The 24,832-nt window shown below is 45.2% G+C and overlaps 1 protein-coding gene across 1 annotated transcript in view; it reads right to left on the bottom strand.

The window, feature by feature from the left end:
- FSTL1 (follistatin like 1) overlaps positions 1–24,832 on the bottom strand; it is a 56,832-nt gene that overhangs the window by 9,051 nt on the left and 22,949 nt on the right. Inside the window, exons 3-7 of the mRNA XM_019729648.2 lie at positions 10,055–10,159; positions 7,717–7,846; positions 6,813–6,845; positions 5,359–5,489; positions 1,087–1,205 (exon numbers count right to left, since the gene is read on the bottom strand). Coding sequence (XP_019585207.2) covers positions 1,087–1,205; positions 5,359–5,489; positions 6,813–6,845; positions 7,717–7,846; positions 10,055–10,159 — 518 coding nt within the window. The remainder of the gene's footprint in view (positions 1–1,086; positions 1,206–5,358; positions 5,490–6,812; positions 6,846–7,716; positions 7,847–10,054; positions 10,160–24,832) is intronic.

The raw sequence follows: 24,832 nt of genomic DNA, 5'->3' as shown, positions 1-24,832 counted from the left end.
CTAAAATTTCCTGAATAGTTTTGTCCACTTTGATTGACAAATGTTACACTCCCTGAGCACCTGCAACCAGGAATTGCCTTTCCCTGTGTATAAGTGTCAAGCCAACCAAACCAGGAAAATCAAAACAGAAGAGAGAGGAATCAATGATATGAAAGGAATATGTGATTAGAAGGAATATGGAATTCAAGGAAGCATCACCACTATCTCCATTCTAGAAAGAGATCTTTCAGAAAAGTTTGGTAGAACCCCAGCTCCCTCACTCTCCCAGAATTTGAGCCCTGGCTCAATCACTTACTACCCAAACGGCCTTGAGCTAGTTATACAACCTTTCTGCACCTGTTTTCTCATCTGTAAAATTGGGACAAAGAGTCCTCCTTCACTCGGATGTTATGAGGATCAAGTGTTGAACTTGTAAAATATTGTCTAATTTTAGGTTATCAAAATATGGAGGATTCCTTAATATGATGGACTATTATTAAGCAAGAATACATCTAGAATCTGGACTTCATGCTTTGTACTTCTTTTGAACAAAGAGGTGCTTAAACTATTTTTAATTCTTACCAATGTACTAGAATCACACCAGATGTTTCTTAGGGGTTCATTTTTTATTCATATTTACTCTGGAATAATACCAGAAAAGGAGAGGGATATGCTCATATTTGTAACAATTAGGGTAGAGACATGAAATAGCACCAATTATCTTAAAAATCAAAATGAAAACTATTTTAGACTTCCAGTTAAATAAAACACTAAAGTATTTCTTTCAGAAAATTAACCATGAGAATATTATCCACAACAGTCAGAGACAACTTTGCTCTGATGTGACCTTGGTAATTTATTTTAAAATTGCATTCTTCTATTTCTTGAAAGTTCTAGGCAAAAACAATAACTATTTGATCAGATACCAGTGGTGCTCAATATATTAGTTCATAATGTTCACAGACTAGGTGAGGACAGAATTCCTATTTGGCTTTTTGACTTCGCACTGGCAATGGTGGCTCCTTTGCAGGCAACAAGGGGTTCCCATTCCCTCTCCTATCCAGCCTCCCCCTCGTGGACCACTCCCTGCCCCCTCACCCCACTTACCTAAGCAGCTTGTTGTTCTCCTGGTCAGCATAGGTGGTGATGTTGATGGCGGTTTCATTCTGCTCCACAAATTTCAGGAATTCGCTGGAGTCCAAGCGAGAGTCACCATTATCAAAGTTCTAGGAAGGCAATGACACGATCTTTCAGGGATATTTTGTAGAACCCAGTTCCATCATTCCCCCACTTGACTGGACCCATCTCTCGTTCATTGTCTTCTTGACACGTTCCAACCCTGCCCTGGCCTGGCTTCCGAGAGCTACAGCAACACAGGCTTGAGGTGCTGGGGCACCCAGAGACGGTGTCTGCACCCAAAGGTGGGCAGAGTCCACCACTGAGGGCCTTTCAAACCCAGACCGTGCTCAGGAGAGCAGCCTGCAAGTAGGCCTGTGCTGCCCGAGAGGTCTGGGCCGGGGAACTTGAGAGCACTCTGCTGCCCCATCCCTGACTGTCCTGCACAGTCTCGAACGCATCCTGGCTTCAGCTCAGCCACCACGCCTCATTCTTAAACCCTAACGAACATATAACAAAGCTAGGAGTCAGAGTCTGCGGTGGAGCCCCCGGTATGTATTTCCACCACAGTGCTCACGAACAGTGACTCACGTGGCCCTCAGAGCTCACTTTGGAAATCACAGGACCATTTCTTGTTGCTTGATTGCCAACGTCCCTAGCTACTCTCATTGCTTAACTTTCACACTGGTACCCCTAATTGAGCACATCAGTGAGGAGTCAAAGGCAAAGGGCCCAAACTGAAAACCTGCAGGCGGAGGTGGTGCAGAGTCCTCACTGCCCCCCGCCCTGTGCTGTGGGCCTCACTATAGACATGCGCACTGGTCCTTGACTTACCCAGTGCAGGATGCCCTCATGACCCAGCTGATACCCCGTGAGTATGAGAGAGGGGGTAGCAAACTCAGGCATTGTCCCCATTTCAGCAAGGCACTAAACTGGAACCTTAGCCAACGGGGACCACTGAAGATGCCCAGGCCCCAGCTGCAGGAGGAGGGTGTCAATTTCATGGCTCTGATCAAATTCCAAATTGGATACTGCTGTTTTCCTAAATAGTTCCAATAGGGGGCGGGGAGGGGGAACTTTTTTTTTCCCTTCAAAATTCTTTCCCTGGGCTGCTTCATACTGCTGTCCTGGGCAGTAACCCCCAATGTTACATCCAGAATTCCAGGTAGAAGGTAAAGAGACAGCTACCATTTCTCCTTCCATAACTGTCACAGTCACCTGGATTCCACTCTAAGGTTGTAAATCATTCCATGGCGTGTGTAAGGACAGGGATGTTTAAGATAACTATGTATGCCCTTGTTTAGTACCTGTGTCTCATTCTAGCCCTAACTCCTAGGGAGGTCTCAGGTGTCAGATGTTCCGTAGTCACTATACATTCACTCTGAGGAAACTTCCCTAAGTGTTCACCTTGTGAGGTCTTGATTAATTAATAGCCAGATGCATTCTTAGTTAGCCGCACAGGACTTTCTGAAGTCCAAATGTTGTAGGTGCTAGACAGACCAGAGCAACTCTCACAGACCCCAATACCACCAGGGCCTGCACACAGAGTGAGTGTGGGCAGAGGCAATGTCTGTAGTCCCAGAGGGCAACCAGGGGTGCCCGGAACCTGCTGACTACAGCCCAGGCCGCAAAGAGCAGTGCCGAGCGCACTCACTTCACATTCAGTGGGATGGGAACCCAGGTCAAAAGCTGAGGGAGGTACCGCCCTCCTTGCACTGATCTCGTGAGGGACCAGTTCAGGCCAGATCTGTATGTGGAATCCACAGAAAAACAGAGGTCTGGCACCTGCCCCAGAAAAGCCTGGAATGCCTAGGGGGCCTGCATGGGTTTTCATGAACTTGGACCGTGAGCCAACTGATTCACTCAGCTCTGTTCAACCAACCAGTTAAAAAGGCATAGTACACCTGCATTTTTCCCAGCTCTATACTTGAGATAACCCTTTTTTTTCTGTGTAACCATAGCATTGTGGAAAAGCAGGAAGATGTGTATGAGACACATTTGGAGCTTACTGCAAGTTTGGGGACTGTTAAGAGGAGATGGGCTGGGCCAGGGGCTCACTATGCACAGCAGCTGTGGCGATGGGGAATGTAATACCAGGGTGAGGGAGATGAGAAGGCCGGCTCCAGTTTCAGCCCTGGCCACCAAGAGTCTGCCACTCGGAATCCAGGGTATGTGTGTGTCATGGCCGTGAGTGACACTTTCTACTGGGTCTTACCGTCTTCATTCTGTTACGCTTTCACCTAAGAAACAGTGACTGAATCACCAGTTGAGGTGATAGTCTGATTTTGGTCATATCCAAATTCTTTTCAACTAATAAGGAATGCCAGCTGGGCTAGAGGTCAATTCACTGGTTCAGAAATAGTCTTTGTAAGATACATCTCAGATCTCTCACCAACAGGCAGCTGTTTGCCTAATGGGAGGGACTCTCTCTTTGAAGATTGCATCACACAGAACTCAGATAATCATCAAAAAGTAGATAGTGAATCCTGTATTTGCTCGGAAGACACTGCCAGAGTGTCTGGGAACAGTGAGTGTCGCGTGTGTCAGTCATGATCAAGCTTCCTTAGTTGGCAGTGAGAATTACCTACTTTCTCAAGTGGCTTTGTAGGTTTCCAATGGAGTCTGTTCTAGTAAGCTACTGTCAGAAGAGGTGGAGCTGTATTGAAGGGGGTGTGGGGTCCAGGTGCTTGGGAATTGAATCAATAGCGGGTGTCAGAGATGCCCCAGGCAGGGTGCCAGCAAGGGGCCACTATGAATTGTTACAAGATCCCAGAGGCCCCTTAGAAAGAGTGTCCTGGGCGCCATAACTCTCATGCCATATGACCATGGCAAAATCACAGCTCGCAACAGACCCTTTTGAAAAATCATTTTCTTTATTTTCTGCTCCTGTCCAATTCTCCTGGTTCAGAAATACGATGTGTTTCTCCGTAGATGAGGAACCACCCCCTACCCCAAGGGCTCTGTAATGTGGGAGTGCTTGAGACAGAGGACAGAGTGGGAAGGGCTGTGCTTTCTCGTCCTGATGTGATCTCAAATACTTGGAATCCAGAGAAATATACTTTCTGCCAGAGAGCAGAGAACTCTATCTAAAGACAGTAACACACACATACACAAAAACTAAAATAAAGACAATAACACAAGTGAATCTTAAATGACTGAATATCCTATTTCAACCCAACCCGATATTTCTCTACCTGTGGGGTTCATAACATCAGTTAGAATGAGGAATTCATAGACTACAATGGCACTGACCACATTTGGTGACCACAGAGCTGCCAAGACGTCTCTCAAGTGTCTGGGGTTGCTCCTGAGTCTGTGCTGGTTAGGCCCTGGGATAGCAGGCCCAGAAGTTACCGAAGGGCGTGTATGTCTAGGGATGAGCATCTGAGAACATCTATCCAGATGTGTGTCTGTAAGTGAAGGGGGCTTTTGTGCTTATGTGGGAATGTGTGTCTGAGTAGGTTGTGTCTCTGTGTGATGTGCACATCTCTGTAAGTGGAGTGTGTTGTGCGTGTGCGCTTTTGCATTTGACCCAGTTATCTCTGAGCGCGAGGTGCATATGTGTGCACGAGTGTTCTTGTCAACCAGCTGGAAGAGCGCCCTTAACTGCTTCTTCCAACAATAGGCTCAAGGTCTCTGACAGAGAGCCCTGCTCACTGCTAAGTACTATTTCCTCCCTTACTTTCCTTTTTGAAAGCAGCATCTCTCCTGTCCCTAAGTGGAACGATTTGTCTCTTCAACTAAATATGAAGGGAGCAGCAATATCTAGGTTCATGAAGGACTGGGCCCATGAAATGCCAGTCCACTGACTCTTCTCAGATGAAAAAGAGCTTTGCAGGCCATGGACAGCCAAGTCATTGACTTAGAGAAATGTCAAACTGGGTGGAAAAGAGGCTGAAGCGGCCTGGTTCTGGATGAAATCAGAAGGTATTTTATATCGGCAGCCAGATCTATGAAGTGTCATACGAGGGTAGGGGATGCAGCCTGGCCATATTTTGCATGGACCGGCTCTCCAAGACCTTGTGGTTTTAACCACCCAAAGGGAACAGCATGTATGTGTTAGATCCCAGAGGGCTCCCACTGATCAAGCTGGTCAGAAGGGAAGTGTCACAGCTCCACAGGATGATCTGTGATGAGGAAACACATCGGGACTCTACGCGGGGTTATAATTTCCTACAGTCTGGGAAGATGTGATCAGGCAACGGGAGAGCAAGTCTCCCTTTCCCTGGAGCTGACCAGTCTTTGACCCCAACTCTGGATTACCTTAAAGTACTTGTCTAGAATTTCACTGTAGTTGCTGCCTTTGGAGAACCAGCCGTCTGGAATGATCTCCGCTTCCAGCCACTGGATGATGCGACGCCGGAGCTCATCACGGTTGGACTGATAGCAAACGACTGCAGGAAAGGGGAGGGAGGTCTGCTGAGTGGTGAGGACCCCAGTGTCACCCAATACCCACTACATGGGTGGCCTGTGCCCGGGGCTCCATGTGTGTTATCTCGTTGAATTTCTACAGCACTCAGGGGAACAGGACAATCACACACATATTACGGAGGAGTCAACCCAGGGTACACACTGGAAAGTGTCTAAGCTCACGTCTCTCAAAAACTTATAAAGAGCAAGAATACTGAAATAGAGAGATTATGTTGTTGAGATGAGAAAAAAGTACAACAGAAAAATAAGGGACATTTTCATTAAGTTTAGGAAGTAGAGGGGGAAAAAGTCAATTAAGCAATAAGACAGCTCTCTTGGCTCAAAGATAAGCTGAAATAACAAATGAATAAACGGGAACATTACAATTCTTTATGCCACTGGATTTATGATTCTTTCTGTATAGCTTTTCCCTTTGTCACCAACTGGGTCTATAAAAACTTCTTCCCACCTAAAATTTTACATTGCCTGCATTATCCTTTATTATAAACAACAGAAAAGGAGGCCAAGGAAGGGCCATGTGGAAGCCAGCTCTGGACAGCTGCTGTAAACCACATGGAAACAACCGGTGGGGCCAAGAGTTGGGTGGATGGGGAAGTAGAGAAGGGAAAGCATTGACAAAAGGGAATTCCTGGAAGACAACATATGTCAGGATGTGAAAAGGGCACTCAGCCAGCGGAATGAAAATCTGGGCACTTCTCCCTACTCAGCCACTTCTTAGCTGTGTGATTCAGGGAAATTCACTTGGCCTGTCTGGGCCTCAACTTCCTCACTTATAAGACAATTATAATAAGATCTACCTCACAAGGTTATTGTGAAGATCTAAGGAAAAATTTATGCCAACAGGGTCAGTAACTATAAACCATGAGGACATTTTACTTTTTATTCATAGAAAATCATAGCAGTCTTAGTGCTATTTTCAATTCCCCTTTCAAAAAAAAGTTGTGCCTTCTGATTCTGCTCGTCCCATGACATTAGCATGTGTTATAAAGCATTGAAGGAAGGACTCAGTGGCTTTCCTGTCCTTGCAGTTCAATCACTACCCAGCAAAAATGGAAAACACAGTCAACATTCTGACTCAACCAGCTGCTTCAAATGGCAAACAAAAAAAAATGCAGGTTTGCAGCTTTTCTGAGCTGTGTTGAGCAATAACCAGTTCTGGGTCACAAGTGCTGGCACATAGAAAATACTGTGACCTTTGGCAGGGAATGTGGAACAAGAAACTTCTGTGAACTATCCATGAAAAGAATTTCTTCCGTAAAATGTACTGTAGAAAAAAAGGCACTCACCTGGGCTGGCAGATGGACTTACAGGTTTCTTCTCTGCAAGACAAAAGGAGAAAATACATAATGCAAAGTGAAGCAAAAATAAATTTCTGTGTATTGCTGGAATTAACACTGTCCCGCATTAAGGGGGCAACTTGTAACCCTTTCATCATTTTGTCTTCAGGCCTTGTCTCCTTTCCTTCTTCCAGGGCCCACATATGGGCATCTTTTCTTTCCTGCTTTGTTTGACATGTTGGGGCCACTGAATTGCCCTCTGTGTCTCACAGCTCATCCCGTTAGGCTGAGGAGTGGAGGGGCCACTGGGTCTTTGGACAGGGAAATGGAGTAGAGACCAACATGTGGGAAACAGCTTCTTGCCTCTCCAGGGAAGTTCAAGGCAGAGAGGGGGTAGGCAGGGTGGTGGCTTGTCAGGGGGCTGGTGTCTAATTAGCAACCAGCTTGGGAACCCTTTCTTGTTACCTTAATGGGAATGAATAGTTTGAGTGCAAAATAGAGGACATATAATACTACCAGAGCTGACAGGTGCCCAAATTTAAAAAGCATGGGGAAAAGTGAAATTTACCTGCTTTTTCAAAAGGTACAGAATTCATTTAACTACTTCCTTATTATTATTGATTACTGATGTGGTCCTCTATCCACTATCCAGCTGCAGACAGAGCTTGAAGCCTCCCTGGTGGGGGGCGGGGGGGTCTAATGCAGGAAACCCTGGACAGAGGCCTGGGGCACCCAGGGCAAACCCAGCAGGCTTATGAGCACTAAGAGGATATGCCTCTAGGACCGTGGCTGGTCTCCACGGCTTTGGGTGCTGTGGTCACGCTGGAAAGCTTTCCAGGAGTCCACGCCACACTGCTTCATTCCCTGGCTCCCATGGCTGGAGTTGGGATGTGGTGGTGAGAGCACGTCTTACCTTTGCAGTGCCCATCGTAATCGACCTGGATTTTGGATCCAGTGAGGCAGGCATCTCGATGCAGCTCACAGTGGTTGAGGTAGGTCTTGCCATTGCTGCCGCACACAGGCCTCTTGTGAGGTTTGCATTGCTGAAACAGACCCGCAGAACATGTCTCAGAGGTCACCTGTGCTGGGACACACACTACTGTGTGCACATAGAGCCATCCTATGAGGGGATGCACACCAGCAGGGATGGGCTCTATCCAATCAGGGCATAGGGAGTCTCAACTCTGACATAAGTGACCCTACCCCACTTAGTGCTGGAGGCACCCCGTCACCTTACAGCCCCACAAGGCCCTCCTAGTTCAGAATCATCTCTTCCATTCAGTGAAGAAATAAGTCCTCCCCTCCCCCTCCTCCCATCCCACATCTACCCCTCCCACCCCATCAAATTAGCAGGAAAGGCATTTTATTAGAAGTCAGGAATTTGGATTCTCTGTCTCTTTGTAGAAAGTCCCTCAGTGTCTTTGGATAATCTAAGATCCCTTAAAATTCCAACGTTCTGTGACACAAGACAACCAGAGCTGAGAGCAAGGAATGTGGAGAGACTGAAAAACAGGCAACCCCACCCCTTATTTCTTCAACTCTTCTGGGGCTGAACTATAAGGATCTTTGCTCTCTTGCTTTGTTTACTATTTGGGGGCCATTGTGTTTTCCTCCTAATGTTACAATGCCTGTTGTGAGGCGGGGTGGGGTGGTGGTAGGAGCGCCTGGGTCTTTGTGAAGTACTACAGAGAATCTTTACGGACCAGGAAATGGACTAAAGTTCACTTGGCAATTCGGTTCTACTTTGGCTATTTAAAGTGCCATGGTCACAGGCAAGCTCAGTTTCTCAAGACTTTTGTGGTTTTTGAAAGGAAGGAGGGGGAAGCAAGGTCAGCTCAGACTGAATAAAGGTACCAAAGCAAGAAAGAGTGGCTGTGGTAGAAAAAAACACAGAACACTGGAGCTGGGAGGTAGCCCAACATCTCCAGTTTACAGGTAAGAATACCAAAGCCAGAAAGATGAACTGCACTTAACCAATACTTCTTACTGAGTTCTTAATATGTAATGGGTGCCGGGCAAAGCCAAACATGGTCTCTGTTGTCATGGCACCCAGTGACAACTAACTTGTTCAAAATCACACAATTGTACATACATGGCCACGCTGAGACTAGACATCAGGTTTCTGGACCCTTAGTCTGGCTCAAGCCATCACACAGTGCCAGGTACACCTCTAGTGAGGCCCTGCCAGGACGCCCAGCACACCTGGTTTTCAGGTGTCAGAGTCGGGAGACTTCCTTTCTAGGGCAGTGGGTCAGGATCCTTCACCTGGGGACTAATCTGGGTGCATTTATTTACAGAAAGACAGATGTATTTCTCGGCGTGGGTTGGTGTGGCAGAAAGAGGGGAATGGCCACACAGTCAGGGTATTTATGCTTGCCTGAGGAGTGAGAACTGATTAGAATCCTGCTTTCAAAAGTATTTCTTGAAAGCTGACTTGGCTTTTTATAGTCCATTAAAAACCAAATCAAACCTGTAAAACCTGCATTCTATTTTTTTAAATTCACAGATCCTTTGACCTAGCCAGCCATAGTGGGAATCAATCTTACAGAAATAAAGGCAGCAGCATGTAAGGCTATTTTTACAAGGATGCTGGTGTTTAGTGGTAAACAACCTAAGTGTCCATCTATAGGAAAATGATTACATAAATCTGGTTCTTTTATATTGCTAAATATTATGCAGTTGATAAAAAACAAGTTAGAACCACACTTGTTGATCTGGAGGGCTGTCCATGGTATATAAATGAATACAAAGGTAAGCACTTTTAATGCAAATACCCATATCTATATCTATCTCTCTATCTCTCTACCTACCTATCATCTAATGATTCCACGTTTCTATAAAATAGGGTGAACCCTATATGTTTATAATAGCAAAGAAAAAAACACGTGGAACAAATATATACCAAACTGTTAACACTGGTTATCTCAGACTAATGGGATTAGGGTTATGGGGAAGATTATTAATTTTATGTTTGTACAAATGTCTGCACTATTTCACTTATATAAAGCAACTGTTAATTTTGTAATATAAAATTTTCTAAAGCTAAATATTTTTTTAAAAAAGAAAAAATATCCCTGCATTCACAATTGATTTTTAACTCCTGGGATGAAAGTTCCACTTCTTTCAGATAGACAGGTGTGTTTTTATAAAGATGATGAAATTGTTGGCAGTGTTGTGCCAACTGGAAGCTCCAGTAAGGTAGGCACACTGACCTTGACCACTGTCCCCTGGCTCCTGACCTCAGGACTTACCTCGATGCAGAGGCAGGTGGGCTCTCCCTTCTCTGTGACTGCACATTCCCGGCCGGCTCCACAAAACACATTGGCACAGATCTTGGATTTGCTCCTTAGTTCTTCCTAAAACACAAAATCATAAAGGAAACCATGTCACTGAGATGAGGCCATCATGGGATGAGCCAACGGTGGTGATTAACTTTCAGTCTCGGGCCTTGGTCTGGAGTCATGGCTCACAGTGTTGAAGGGTCCTGAAGGGCCAGACGCTGTCCCCAGCAGCCAGCACCAGCCTTGCTGCGATTGGTCCATCCTAGGCCAGGTTACCTCTGGGTCCTTAAGATTGTTTCTTGAAGAGCAAGAGCTCCTTTTTTGCATGTTCCCTTTCTCCTAAGAAGTTTATTGTGTAATATAATATTACCCATTATATGCCAATGCTACGCTAAGGAGTGGAGATATAAAAGCACAGTTCCTGTCCTCAAGAAGCTCCATGGCTCTGTGAGGAAACAGAGACTGTTAGAAAGCAATATGGAATTATAACAATGGGAGAACCGGGGAGCTGGAGGGGAGGAGGGTGAGAATCAGATGAGACACTCTGAAGATAGGATGCCTTAACTGATTCCTAAAGGATGAGAAGAGGAAGCCAGGCAGACATGGAAACATTTGAGAGAAATATGGATATTTGAAGGACCAAAATCTTACTGAGTCATGCTTACGGCAATTATCATCTCAAAAGGCAAAAGAAGGATGTCTAAACCATCAAAACATGGATCTACTATTATTTGATATTGTCCTGTTGAGCCCCTGTCCACATCTGCCCCTGGCTTCAAGACCAAGACAGCCAAACCACCTGACAAGCAGTAGAACCATTCTCAATCCACTTACAGTCAGACCTTCCTGTTCAGACATATGCACCAGCACTGACAAGGCCGGGAACAGCCCCAATCTATGCCATTGAAAACGTGGGTGTTTGTAGGCACTAATCTGTCAGGGACACATTCCTTTCCTCACGTTACTTGGTGGCTAAAAGCCAGCCCCACCTCATTTGCCACTCAGGACAGCAGTAGTGGTAGTTGAATGAAGGAGAATATGGTTCCTTCCACCACTCTCCCTGACTGGCCGGGCAGGCAATACCACAGGCCTCCAGCCCTAGTCCACTGAGGTAGTATTGGCTGTGACAAAACCAACCGAGATGGCAGGAGTCGTGATGGGGTCACCGGATTGGCTGTTCCTAAGCTTCTACCCTCAGGCCATTCCTATCATGTCATGTAGAGAACTCACACCCACAAAGCTTCTGACAGTAAATTCTTACAGTCGTCAATGTTTTAGATCCAAGAATATGTCAAAGAAAGCAAAAAACAAAGTAGATATTGAGAGCTGAGGGGCTGTGTCTAACACAGTTGGTCTGCTGCCACATGGAGGCTGCTTTGCAAACTCCAGGTTATTCTTTTCTCTCCTGAGCCAGCTTGCCTGTCATGCAAGGCTCCCATTGGTCTAGAAACCCTTGTCATGTCCACATTTCATTGGTTCCCATGCTGTTGCTAAACCCATTCTTTTTTGGATGTTGCTAAGGCGAATTCAATAAAGCTGGCAAGCAGAGAAGAAAAGAGGAAGTAATTCCCAGAGGGTGAGAGGACTGGAGAGTTGCTGTTTTCTAAACTAGCAATGGAGATAAAATCGAGCATGTTCCCCAGGCAGAGCCCTCTGGAAACTGTGCCTGGGCATGGAAAGCAGCTCTAGAAAGGAAGAGGAAAAGGCTATCGCTGACCAGTGTAAAAAAAAAATCAGATACTTCTCCTTTCCCTTTCATGAAACAACATGATAACCAAGGCATACAGACACATATATAACCGTCTGTGGATGTGTCACACGAGTTACAGACACACAAATGCATAAAAAAGCATGCTCAGACGTATGCTTACATTCAAAGACCCACTAGCACACAGCTCCACGGGCAGACACCCACAACCTTTAGCACTTACTAGCTGCATGTCTGTAAATTCTTTGAGCCTCAGTTTCCTCATCTGTAAAATAGGGGTAAATACCAGCCCTTCTCTGTGAAGATGAAATGAAATAATATATTTGGAAGTACATAATAAATGTAAAGCTACCGGCCTATGAAAAGTGTTGTTAATATTAATGCTTATAGAGTTTCCTGCAGAATAGCCTGTGGCATTTATAGAGCCTCTGTTTATCTTATGTTGTTATTTTTAGTGAGTATTGAAAATAAAAGCTTTTAGTTATAGGTTGAATTCAACCCCATTTTTCAGAAATAGTTCTCAAAAACCCCTTGGAAGACACAGATACTCTTTATTTAAAACATAAAGACTAATATTTGAGTAGCACAATTAAAATTTACAAAGTGTGTTAATACATACGATTTCACCTAATTGTGCGGACAGCCCTGCAAAAACATGTATGTTATTAATCCCATCTTTTAGATAAGAAAATGAAAGATCAGAAAGGTCAAGTAACTTCCTCAAGGTCCCAAAACTGAAAATGAGAGGAGCTAAGATTCCAACCCAGTCTTCAGCCACTAGATGATTAAGCTCCCATTGATAAATACCTGGTACTCTGCTAAGAGATTTTTATTGTACATTATCTTATTCAAGCTCTACAACGCCATAAGTTAAACATCATAATTATCCCCATTTCACGGATGAGGGAACTGAGCCTTATAAGATAAATAACTTAGAAAGGTGGCAGAGCTAGGATTCTACCCAACCAAAAGGAAAAGTTCTTTGACATTTGATTTTTTTCTATCCAGAAGATTTAAGGTTAAGGAAATTATAATGGGGATGTGACTTGCATACTTAGGAAATGTGGGGTGGAAGTGCTTAAGACAGTGTCAGAGAGTTAGATTTGAATCCCCACAGCTCCCCTCTGCTCTTTACTTGCTCTAGTGGTGGGCAAGGCACCATCTTGAAACCTGCTTCCTCCTGTGTACAGTGAGAGCACTGATCCCTGCGAGGGCCCTGTGGGGATTAAATGAGATGTGCCGCATGTGGCACAGTGCCTGCCACACAGCTGAAATTCGCCATGGTTACAGTGGGCACCCGATTTTCAGACAGTTTTCCCACTGAGATGCTGTTACCACCTTGGGCTGTCATGTCCCCACCCATCCTCCTTATACTGAGAGCAGGACAGACTGCATGGAATAAAACACAAAGGGCCTACAACCCGTTACCCTGTTTGAAGACCACAGACAAATGCCGGTTACACAAGCATTCCTCTTTGCAGGTGGCACATCTGTCAATAGGTGGCAATCTCTCTCTTTGTCTCACAGAGCCCAGAGCCGCAATGCAGAAGCGCTGCCCTGGCTCCTGCAGCTCCTCCCAGCTCTGTCCTCCCTGCCTCCCTGGGAGATGTGGTGCGGGAGGTGGGAGATTGGGGCAGGTACCTCACAGGCTTGTACCAAGAACTGGGGATTGGCAGACTTCGGGAAGAATGTCTTACCTGAGCCCTCGTGGTCCTCCCCAGTTCTTCCCATTCACAGGGATGCTTTAATGCAGACATCAACAATGAAAAAAATTTTCTCCAAGAGGTGGCTTCTTTGTGCCATTGAAGCCCTTCCCCAAGCCCTATGTTCTCTGGGGCAGGGATGTCAGGAGCGACCCCAAAGCTCCTGGAAAGTTCCTTAGGGTGGGCAGTGGTCTTACCCTTCTGCTGCATGACTGGTTCTGAGTGGGGGCGAACATCTGGAGAATGGATGCACATGGCAGGAATGTGCTCATGGGACAGGGACATGGCTGCTTGGTAGGGAGGGACATGGTGAGGAAGAGAGAGATGAAGCAGGGAGACAGGTAGTGGGGAGCAGGTCTTGCCAGCTGAGCCGAGGGGCTCTCTGTGGGTCTTGTTGGCAGTGAGGACCTTGGGTAAGTGTGGGATGGGACAGCTGACATGATGAATGTGATACTTTGGAATATTGTGCCTGGTCCCTTTCAACACAGAAATTCTGACTCTAAGTGTAGGGCAGCCTGGATGGAAAGAGGCTGGAGGCAGGAAAACCTGCCAGGTGTAAGGCAGAGGTCTTGTGAGGGATGACAATGGCCTAGGGTCCAATGCTAATATGAATTAGACCACCTACAGCTGAGGGAGGCTCTTCATGGATATCTGTCCTCACAACATCTGTGCAGGTTTCCATATTTTTAGTCCCATGTAACAGATGGGAAGGAATTTAAGATTCAGGAAAGCTCTGTGGTGTACAGAGGCCACAAAACTAGTGAGAGCTGAGTCAGGATTGGAACATAGGTCAGCCTGAACCCAGGGCCTCGACATTCCTTTACGGGAACAGCCAAGGGAATAAGCTGTGCGGAGAGGGTACAGCTACAGGGGCCCACACAGGGAGAGGTCACAGGGCACAGTGCAGTTCTCACAAATAAAACAGCATTGTTTGCTTTACCACCATGACAATTTTAGGAATTAGGTCCCAAGTCTGTATGAGAATTACATCTACATACAGATAACCATATTGGCATATGAATATTCTCTAGGAGTGTGAGGTCATCGGTATACGAACTGATCCGTCTGAATGTACCTGTGAGTATGATTAACTGGGGAGATGGGGCATGTTGTGCAAGTGTGGTTACTCTGATATAGTGACAAAAATCAACAAAATGCTTGCTTCCAATGGAGAAACATCAGGTTTCTAGCTTTATTCTTCTCCATTATCTCCCTGACTTGCTTCTATGTTTTCATTATCTGTTGCAAGCCGTGCCCCGGAGATTTGGTCTCATGGTTAATTTTCACAATGAAATTTGTACTGCAATTTCCATTAGCCTGTAATTTTTACTATCATTTCTGATTCTCAAAACCTTTTAGGATAGGCAGGCAGGGGTTATCTCTAAGACTCTTCCAGATATAACATCCTATTCTGAAGAAGAAACTGAGACTCATGGCTACCTGTGACTGGTCTAAGACCTATGGGGCCCAGTGTTAATTACAGCCCTCTTTCCACTAAACCACTTTGCCTCTTTAAACATCAAAGCTAGAAAAGTGTCGTCTTGGATCCAAGGTCGAAAAAAACAGCAATTATTTTTGCAACTGAAAAAGATCCTTTGCAAGCAAAAGGGAAAAACAAGTTATTTGCAAAACCACCGCTAGAGGTGATAGTGTGTCTCTGGGCTAAGCAGCATTAAGTTTGAACATAAATATGCTTTGAATGTTTAAAAAGTCTTCTGAAGTACAATTTCTGAAACAACAATGTAGGGAAGGAAGCTTATAAGCAAAGCCATAAAACTGCATCTTAATATACCATCAATCACTAAAGTGAACTGGGTCAGCTCTGTGCCTTCCATCCTTTTCTTCCTTCCCAACTTTTTTTTTTTTTTTTTTTTGTGGGGGTGGGCAGGGAAGCCCTTACATATGCCAAGGTGGAGTTTTGGCTCCACTTACCACTATTCTGTGACAGAGCGGCTTTGTTGACGTGAGAAAGGCTCTCCTTGCTTTGCCAGAATTAGTCACGGAAACTTCACAGGAACACCAGGGCCCCACAGATACACACACCACCATGCAGTTGGGGACAAAGGAGTTCACAGAACTGGGTAAGCAGGAGACCGGGCTGGGATGCTGGTTGCTCCCAGGAGACCATTCTATCATGTAACCCAGCAGTACAGGCCCAAGAAAGCCAAGGAGAGAGCAAAACCACTTTAGAACCCTGAAATCTAGGGGAAGCATCACGTGACCTTGCTCAAGTTTTCTGATGACTCTGCTCTGAAAAGAATATGTTGGTGCATCCTACATATTTTAAGGAATGAGGAGGAAAGAGTGGTGATTTCTAGCAGATGTCCTGATGTGCTTGGCAGTAGGCATACATTTGCAAGGACGGCATCCGTTCCTTGTATGTGTTCACAACCAATCCCTCATCTCAAAGTTAATGCACCAAGGCCAGATCCAGGTTTTGTGGGGCCTGAAGTTTAAATAACGTGAGAGGCCCCCCTTAAGAAAAAGAATACACAACTATGGCTGAAATATTGGGCACAGGGTCTTGTAAGGGACCTTGCAAATAAAAGATCTGAAACTAACGCTTAATTAGCTTCACAGTAAATCTGTCTCCATCTACCCTATTACTTTCTCCGTAAACAAGAAAACTTTAGTCTATACATCATAGCCCTTTTTAATATTTTATGCTTATATAGCTTATCTCAAGTAGACTAAGCGCTTGCACATTTGGCTTCCCACAGACCCACCACTTTGTCCTGCCTGAGAATATGCTCAATAAACATTTTTTACATTAAGTGTCATTTGTGGTCCATTCAGATTAGTGTCAATGTCAGTGGCCAGTGACAATGGCACTTAGGATGTTTGCGTGGCTGGGCTTCATGACATTAAAATAAGGGATGTATCACCCAAGAGGATTAGCTTTAAGATAAAAAAATCAATTATGGACCTGTCATTTGAGAATTATCCAATTCTCCTTTGTATTAATTTCTACATTCATCCTCTACCACAGCTTATTCTCGAGATAACATGTTCCTGACATTTTTCACTTATGTGATAAAGTATTGTGTGCCTGGAAATTACTACTTTCAAATTTCAAATGGGACAAGGCTGTTTACCTTAACCATTGTCTATTATTTTACAGGTTCTGTCACATTCTCTAAGTGTCTGCCTTGTCAGACTGAAGGACCTAAACTGCCATCTTCATAGGGAAGCCCTTTCTCTGGAATGCCTCCCCTTCCATCTATTAGGTCTTTCTTTAGGTGGCCCAGCTACAGCACAATAAACTGGATGCTTGGTTTCTCCATAATGGTAAGTTCCATTTTCTGTCATGGTCTTGGCCAGCCTAGAAGAAGTATACAGCAGCACTTAGTAAGCATTTACAGGGTTAGAAATATGCAAGGCACTTTCAAACAGGACTGAAAATAATCTCACAAGGGTCTCTGATGTTGGGTGATACACCCCTGTTGGCAGTGAGGGAACTGTGCCTCTGAGTTGTGCTGTGACTGAGCTTAAGAGTCAAGGTGTCTCTGACTCCAGCACCTGTGGAGGGCATTAGTGCTCTCACGCTTTCAGGTCATGGTCTTCACCGATGAGTTGGGGTGTCTCCCAAGAGAGTGCTATGCTATCTCCTCAACTCAGGCACACCCAGTGAGTCCACTCTGACTGACAGGGTCTACCAGGCTCCCCAATATCGGTTTATGGTCCTCAAAATTATCCCTGGGAGTGTCCAAGATATTCTGTTAGTCTTCCTAGAGAGTGCTTTTGCAAGTCCCCTAGTTTCACAATTTCATCCTTCAGTTTCTTCAGAATATCTGAGTGGAACCTTTTAAGCCAGACGTCTTTCTGCCTGGAATTAGCCTGTTAGGTTTGAACGTGGTATTCGTTTTCCGTTCTCCAACTGTCTGCCTAAGATGTGTCCAAGGACAAAGTAGGGGTAGGAATACTCACCCAGGCTTCTTCAGTAAAGGCCAAGGCAAGTCATTTAAACTTCTCAGAAAGCATATTTGATGAGTGCTTAGAACAACAAAACAAGAATGATAACAGTCTGTGACCAGCCTGGTACAAACTCCATGGCATGAATTCGAAAGGAGGGGCCTCTGCCTTCACTGAAGTTTCTGACCTAGTCCGGGTGCTGAAACCAACACACACAGACCAAGGCTGTCCCGAAGGAAATGGTGCTGACTCCAGATGGGGCTCCATGGATGAAATGGGACTTGAGCCGAGCCCTGAAGAATGGTAGGATCTGGATGGAAACCCTATAGGTTTTTGAGCAGGAAGGTTTTAAGAATAGTTTGGCAGTAGAACACGGGAAGAAATGGTTGAGGAGGAATTGGAGGCACAAGGAAACCAGCTAGACAGAGTCTGTGGTGATGAGTCTCATGAAGATGGTGGCAGGGATACAGAGAAAGGAAGGAATCCAAGAGAAATTTCTAAAGAACAAGGCGATCTGGCAACATATTGGATAAAGGAGAGGAAGGAGAGACTCTGGGGGAGCTGCCAAGATCTTTGCTTTGAGGGCCTGGAAGGTTGCTGGTGTGTCTGCCAGACATGGAGCCCTGGGAAGAGCCGAGCGGGGGAGGGGCAGGCAACGATGAGTCAGTTACAGGCGTAAGGCGAAGGGGATGTAAAACATCCCACTGATAGTTGAAAATAAAGGACTAGAGATGCACATCTGGACATCATCCACATAGCAGTAAGAAATGCAGCCAAAAGAACAAATGAACTCAGGAGGATAGGGTAGGGATGGAGGGCTAAGGGCAGCTGAGGAGAGGAAGGGACAGGATGCGCACAGAGAGGAACAGGAAGGAGAACAGGTTGCCACCAGTTTGCATGGGGTCTTTGTGCAAATCAGAAAAGGTGCCTTTCCCTCTGGGCAGACGCAATACCCAACAGGGCTTGACCAGCAGGGTGCAGGTTGGAATTCAGCCCCCCTCAGCAACGCATGCAGTGAACAGCCTGCATAACCATATGAGGGCTCTGAAAGCAGAGCAGCCAAGAAAGCAGAGCAGGCACATTGAGAAAAGTGGGAGCAAAACTAGGAAGTCTAGAGAACTCCAAGAAATGGATGATGAATGCCATTGTCTGAGAAATGATTTGGCAAGCGTTGGGATGAGACAGCCGCCCCCACAACCTAAAAAAAAAAAAGAAAGAAAAAAAAAAGGCTTCAAACCTCTACTAAAACCTGAACAGAAGCAGAGGATTGAGGTCCCATGAAAGAACTAACACAGGAGCCTGGAGACAGGCCCGGGACATATCTCTGCCTCTAATATGCTCTGTGCTTGGGGCAATGTGCTTGACCTCTCTGCGCCTCAGTTTTCCCACCTGTAAAACAAAAGGGTTGTAGATGATGCCGAAGTCCCTTAAACTGTTAGGAGAATCTTAACTAGAAAGCACAGGAATTTACCACCTCAGATGTTCCTGAATGTCAAACTTTATTCTGCCAGGGAAGCTAATCCAAATGACCCAACTAAAGAGACTGGTTATATAGAGAGACTCTTGAGGGAATTTCAGGAGTTTTGCAGGGTTTTGGTGGGGGAATTAAAACTGGCTTTCCTAGTCAAAGAATTTTCATAAGCACTGCCTTTTCATTCTCTCCTGGATCATGACAGAGGAAATCAGGGGAGCAGTAATGGGACCCTAATCAAGTGGCCTGATTTCACTAACCAGTTAACTGGTTGGAACCCTCTACTCCCCTAGAATGCCATTAATAACATTTTTATTCTATTTGTGTTTGCCTTGCAAGAAAAAAAGGAAAGAAAAGAAGGGAGAAAATGGTTAAAGGAAATTCACATGAGATTCACAATTCTTCATTTCTGCCAAGAACCTGTCACTGAAGTATGTCTGGGACTGCCAGGGCTCACATTTACTCAGCATTCATGCTCTAATTATTTCCACATGTAGTTCAAGAAGAATTGATTAAAAGTTAAAAAAAAACACACAAAAAAACCCGTACACCTAAATCCTCATACCCTCATCTAAAGAGGAGGGAAAGCTCTAGGGCAGCTGTGGGAGATTGTCCCCTACGGTGCCTGCCACATCTGGACCAACATTCCTGCACATTCCCAGCACCTCGAGCAAGGCAACCCTCCACCTCTCCAAGCTTCCCAAGCCCGGAACCAAACAGGATTCACATTCATGGGCTTCTGAGTGAAATGTAGGATTTACTCCCCTGCTTTGGTAGAAGGCAGGTGAGATATGGATATAGCCTAAGAGCTATGAGTTCTCACCACCCCTTTGCTCAGGGGTCTACTGAATTTAGGTAGCCCCTGGGTAGTTCCTGATATATCTACTAGGGAAGGAATCAACTATAGCAGAGAACTTGGGTACCTTCCCTGAACTGGGGAATAGTCCCCGCACCACATATATGGCTTTCCATTATCCCAATTTGCAAACAGCTCCCCCTACAACTGAAGTCTAAGCCACCATTCTCCAAGGTGATTCACATGACCTGGCACTGAGTCAGAGGCCTGACACTGTCACCTACTGGCATCTACTTGGCCACATTTAACAAGGACTTTGACATGTACCTCAGAGTCTTCTTCCTCTCTCATAGATGACTTCATTGTTTCCATGGCCTGAAGATCCTTGGTCTCCTTACCTCTAGTAACCCTCCCTAAGGTCCTCTGGCTACAGGAATCTTCAAATGTGCCTGTAGGTAGAGCAGGTAGCCGCAGCAGATTTAAGGCAGAAGCAGACTAAAATACAGTGTATAAGGCTCCTGAGGTTCTGCATTTTGAAATGAGAACTCATTACCCTTTGAGAATGTCAGCACTGTTAGGTATTGTTAGATGCTTCTTTAACCTTCAGATGGGCAGAGAATGTCCCACAAGACCGGCTAAAAAAAACCTCACCGTCTGGAAGTCTGATTTATTGCCTGGATTGCACGAATTTTTCCTGTCCTTCAAGGCTTACCTCAAGTTATATTACTCCATCCTCAGTGACCTTTTCCTTTTGTTTGCTATGCATTCCTCTTTCCTTCTCGGAACTGTCATTGCTCTTTGCCTAAACTCATTTTGATCACTTTTTAAAAATTTTAATTGATTGTACAGATTTTGTCTTCCTAGCTGAACTGTAAATTCCTAGAGCAAAAGGATCACGTTATAGAGTTCTTTTGTAAGTCTTCGCTTAGTACACTGTGCCACTCAATCAACCTTTGTTGAATCAAGCATAAAAGGGCTATCGAACCACCCCGCCCTGAAGACTTGGAGCAGGGTCAGAAAGAAAGCCCCTGGGCCACCTCCTCTCTTAGGGCTGCCCCATTCCAGGACCAGTTTTTTGGGGGAAATAGACTAAAGGCCCCACCCTTCTCCACCAGGCCAAAAATATTCAGCTTGGAATTTTACTGATTAGAGATTGTCTTAGACCCACAGAAACACCGGGGTGTGTGTGTGTGTGTGTGTGTGTGTGTGTGTGTCGGGCAAGTGCACAGGAGAGCAATGGAGGACTGAATATGGCTCCCAGTCATTTCTTTTGTCCACCATCAATGTATCACCTAACTGACATGCCGAGGGGATGAGAATTTGGTGGAGGGTAACAGGGCAAAAGATGAGGTAATGTGGGAATGTGAGGTACCTTGGAGGAAGGCAAAATTGGGTGGGACTTCAGAGTGTAGGGTGGTGGCCTATAACAAGGGAGACGTGGAAATGAAGAGAAGCAAGTGAGAAGAGGCCAAGAGAAATTGTGAAAATGGGCTCATTATCCAAGGCAGCTGTTTCGTATTAACTCTTCCCAGGAACTCCACCCCTACATTGTCTGTCCTATGAGGTAGAAGGGAAGCCAGTTGGTCAGTTTCTCTAGACCGGAAAAAGCAGCTTCTTGCCTTATTCTACCCCTACCCCAGCCCCAGAATGTTCCAGGGTCTCCAACCACTCCCCTCTGGCTCATCCTTGTAGCAGGCTGGAAAACACTGAAACGTGAGTTGCCAGGAAAGGGTGAGGCTTCAGCTGTGCCCAACTGGTTTATTTTCCCTGGGGTTGGGCACCTTAAAAGGAACTGTGATGTCCAACCAAGAGCTAAGACAATTTGACAGATGAAGGGGCCCAGGGTGGTGGGGGCGGTTAGGGGGGGAAGGGATAGCAAGGAGGTCAAGGTTGACAGGAACAAAGAGCCTCAGAGACCCAGCATATAAGAGCAGCATGAGTCTCCACCTTAAAAACATGGGCAAAGCCCTGGGAATCTTTGGGGACAGTGTGGTTGCAAGGCAGCCATCAAGTTTATAGCATCTTGGCAATTATTCTCCAGCCTAAGGGAATGCAGAAAGGGTTAAAACCCAGCAAGAAACTCCTGGCTAAATGACGTCTCCATATGTGTGTCTCAGTGTGGTTCTAGGAGAAGCAGACAGATGTAATTAGAAGTTCTCAGCCACTGTGTTGCCATGGCAACTCCTGGCTGGGAGAAAAGTGGGGAAAACCAGGAGTCCGAGGGATACAGTCTTCCAAAGAAACACCAAGGGCAGGTGGTGTACCTCACCCTCGGGCTCCACATGCAGGGCTTGTGCCTCCAACTACACTCTCCCAATTCTTGAGGACACTCCCCACCCAATTCCCCCTCATCCTGGATTCTCCCCACATCCTGCCCCAAGATATTGTGACATTGTTCTCTGAGCAGTCTCTGGTCCCAGGGGCTTTCTGGACCAGAGGTTGAGGACCAGTGAGGGAAGCTGCATGTGTCACCATGGGGCCCAGCTCCTCTGTGGGGTAGGATGCTGGATGGGTGCCCCAGGACAAGCAGGGGTATGTGAGCTTGAGTGGGAAAATATCTGAGCTTAACAGGGCAACCTTATATTTTGTCAACCAAACTGGGACTTTTATGAGAGTAAAATGGTACCTTTAAAAGAGATACACTTGAACAACAGGCACAAACAATAACACACGGTCACCTTAATTATTAGGCTGCCTAAGGGAAAAATGATTATTTTTATTTTATGGAGTGACAATTCTAACCTGGTGTCTATTGAGTGCCCAGAAACCCAGCTATAGATTTGAGGACTCAATTTTCCTGGGGCATAACCTCAGAAAGATGAGAGACCCAAAGAAAGTACTGCTCTGGGGATGGACGCCTCTTTCAGTCTTAATCTTCCTTGATTCAACTGCCCCATGGGCTTCTGTTGCTGTGAGGCTGGGGACTTGGACAGATGAGACAACTTTTGTTTTAATATCTAGGTCATTACAAATTCTTCCAATGGCTTCTGTAAAGGGAGAATCATTCATTTCATGCATTGTTGCCAAATGGAGATAGGTCTCTGTGAATTCACAGCAATAATGTGGTCAATAGAGTGGGATCATTCCACAGCAGAGAGACCTACTAAATCTTCCCCAGAAGAGGGGAGGTTTCCGGGTGTACATTCTTACACATTCCTGAACAACTGAACCAAAAACAGTGGCTCAGGGATCCTGTGGTCACAAAACCCAGGGAAAGGTCAGACTCTCCCAGGGAACCAGCAGAAATGACAGTGTTTTCGGCGTAATGTAGCCAGCCTAGAAATTATGAGCATGTGGTTCAGCCACAAGCTCAGTTACAAAACTGTAGGATGTTTAAAGGGTAAGGCCCACCCAGGGTGCATCCCCTAGTATTTTCTCAGGGACTCTGGGAATCACAGCCAGTTGGTAGGAGTTCCTGTCAGTTACGTGGCAACCAAGGCCCCCTTCTTTGAATTGTAGCTTAAGGTTGGGAGTCACTGGTGCCTTCTTTACCTGCACCTAAACCCAGACATGTTCTGGAAAGTGGGGTACAAATTTCTGAGCTTAATGTGGAGCTTTCCCAAGATTTTTGGGGTGGCCATGAGGGCTCCTTACAACCTATAACCATCCACTAACACCACCGCTCTCTGATGGGTATGCGTGTCAGGAAGTGTTGGCACTCACTGCAGGTTCCCTGGATTTTAACAGTCCAGTTTAGAGAAATGTTAACCTTTCTGGACCAAATTAAGGACTACATAAAAATCAGTCCCTTTGGAAAAAGCAACACTACAAACACAAATCAATTTGTATTTCCTTATCATTATCTGAAGTGGAATTGGACAAAACCTTTTTCCAAGCAAGTAAGCAATATATCAATCAAGCAACAAAATTTGAGCCAATCAAGCAACAAAATACCAAATATCATGCTGGATGCTGGAGACTCAGGAAGAATAAACCACTGTGCATGTCCCTAAGCTGTTGGCAGTTTAGATGAGGATATGGGGCATAAATATGTGCAATGTTACACAACAGAAGAAATACAATCTAATAAGAGATAACTCAAGACACTGTGTGGTTAATTGCAATGTATGGTTAAGTGACAAGTATCTAGAGCAGTACATATAATATCAGTCTCATAGATGATTTCATATTTTCTAGTAGCCACATTTTAAGCAGTCAAAAGAAAAAGATTAAAATTATCTTCATAATTTATTTTGTTTAAGCTAATATAGACAAAATATTACCATTGATTAGCATGTAATCAATATTATTGAGATAGTTTACATTTTTTCCCCATACCACATCTTTGAAATCTGGCATGTATTTTGTACTTATAGCACATCTTAATGGGACTAGCCACATTTCAAGAGCTCAATAGCCCTAACGCGTGGCTAGTAGCTCTTCTTACTGTACAGCACAGCTCTAAACAGTAAGTTGGTGTTGCTCTGACAAACTGCTGAGGGCTGAATTGAGGAGAGTTTAGGTAGAAACAGTAAGACTTTCTTTACCTTGGAATGTTTTATCATTGAAATCAACAGACATTATCTAAACACATGGGTGAGGTAGCATACGGGGCTACATCTGGGACCAGGATACGGAAGTAATGAACACCCAGGCCTTTGAAAATGGGCAGGCGTCATGGGCACTTAAGCCTGATGCTGGCTCTGCTTGCAGTGCCTATGGACAAGTCACCTCCCCCTTCTGCTCTCCTCTGTAAGGAAGATAAAATGTTTGTCACCTCCTGTGTTTAGGACTTTATATGGCTTCTCTGGTGAAACAATGATAAGGGGCTAATTGAACTACATATTTGGAGCTTTCTCTTAACTATTTAAATATACTTTTTTTTGTATAAAAGTTCAGAGACAAATTTGGCAATGAAGTGGATATTTCTCAAAACTTATTTTCATTTTCTTGGGTCGGCTGCTACACTCTGTTGCCACCAGCTTTCAATAATATAACACACACACACGCACACACACTCACATTTTAGTGCCTTGAGATTAAAGTCAATGAAAACATGCACATTCTATTTTTCTTGAGACATTCTTGCCTTGCATTCTTTCCTTGGAACAGTTGGGAAGTCACAGCTGGGGGGAAGGAGCTGTAAAACCTACTTGTGCTGGCCAATCAGGCCTTAGCTGACAGGCGGCCCACCAATGAGAGACTGCCAGATATTCTG

The sequence above is a fragment of the Rhinolophus sinicus genome, linkage group LG01 (genome assembly GCF_036562045.2).
Source record: "Rhinolophus sinicus isolate RSC01 linkage group LG01, ASM3656204v1, whole genome shotgun sequence".
Classification (NCBI taxonomy): domain Eukaryota; kingdom Metazoa; phylum Chordata; class Mammalia; order Chiroptera; family Rhinolophidae; genus Rhinolophus; species Rhinolophus sinicus.
Note: the sequence above shows the minus strand (reverse complement) of the source record. Positions and strands in the feature narration are given on the sequence as shown.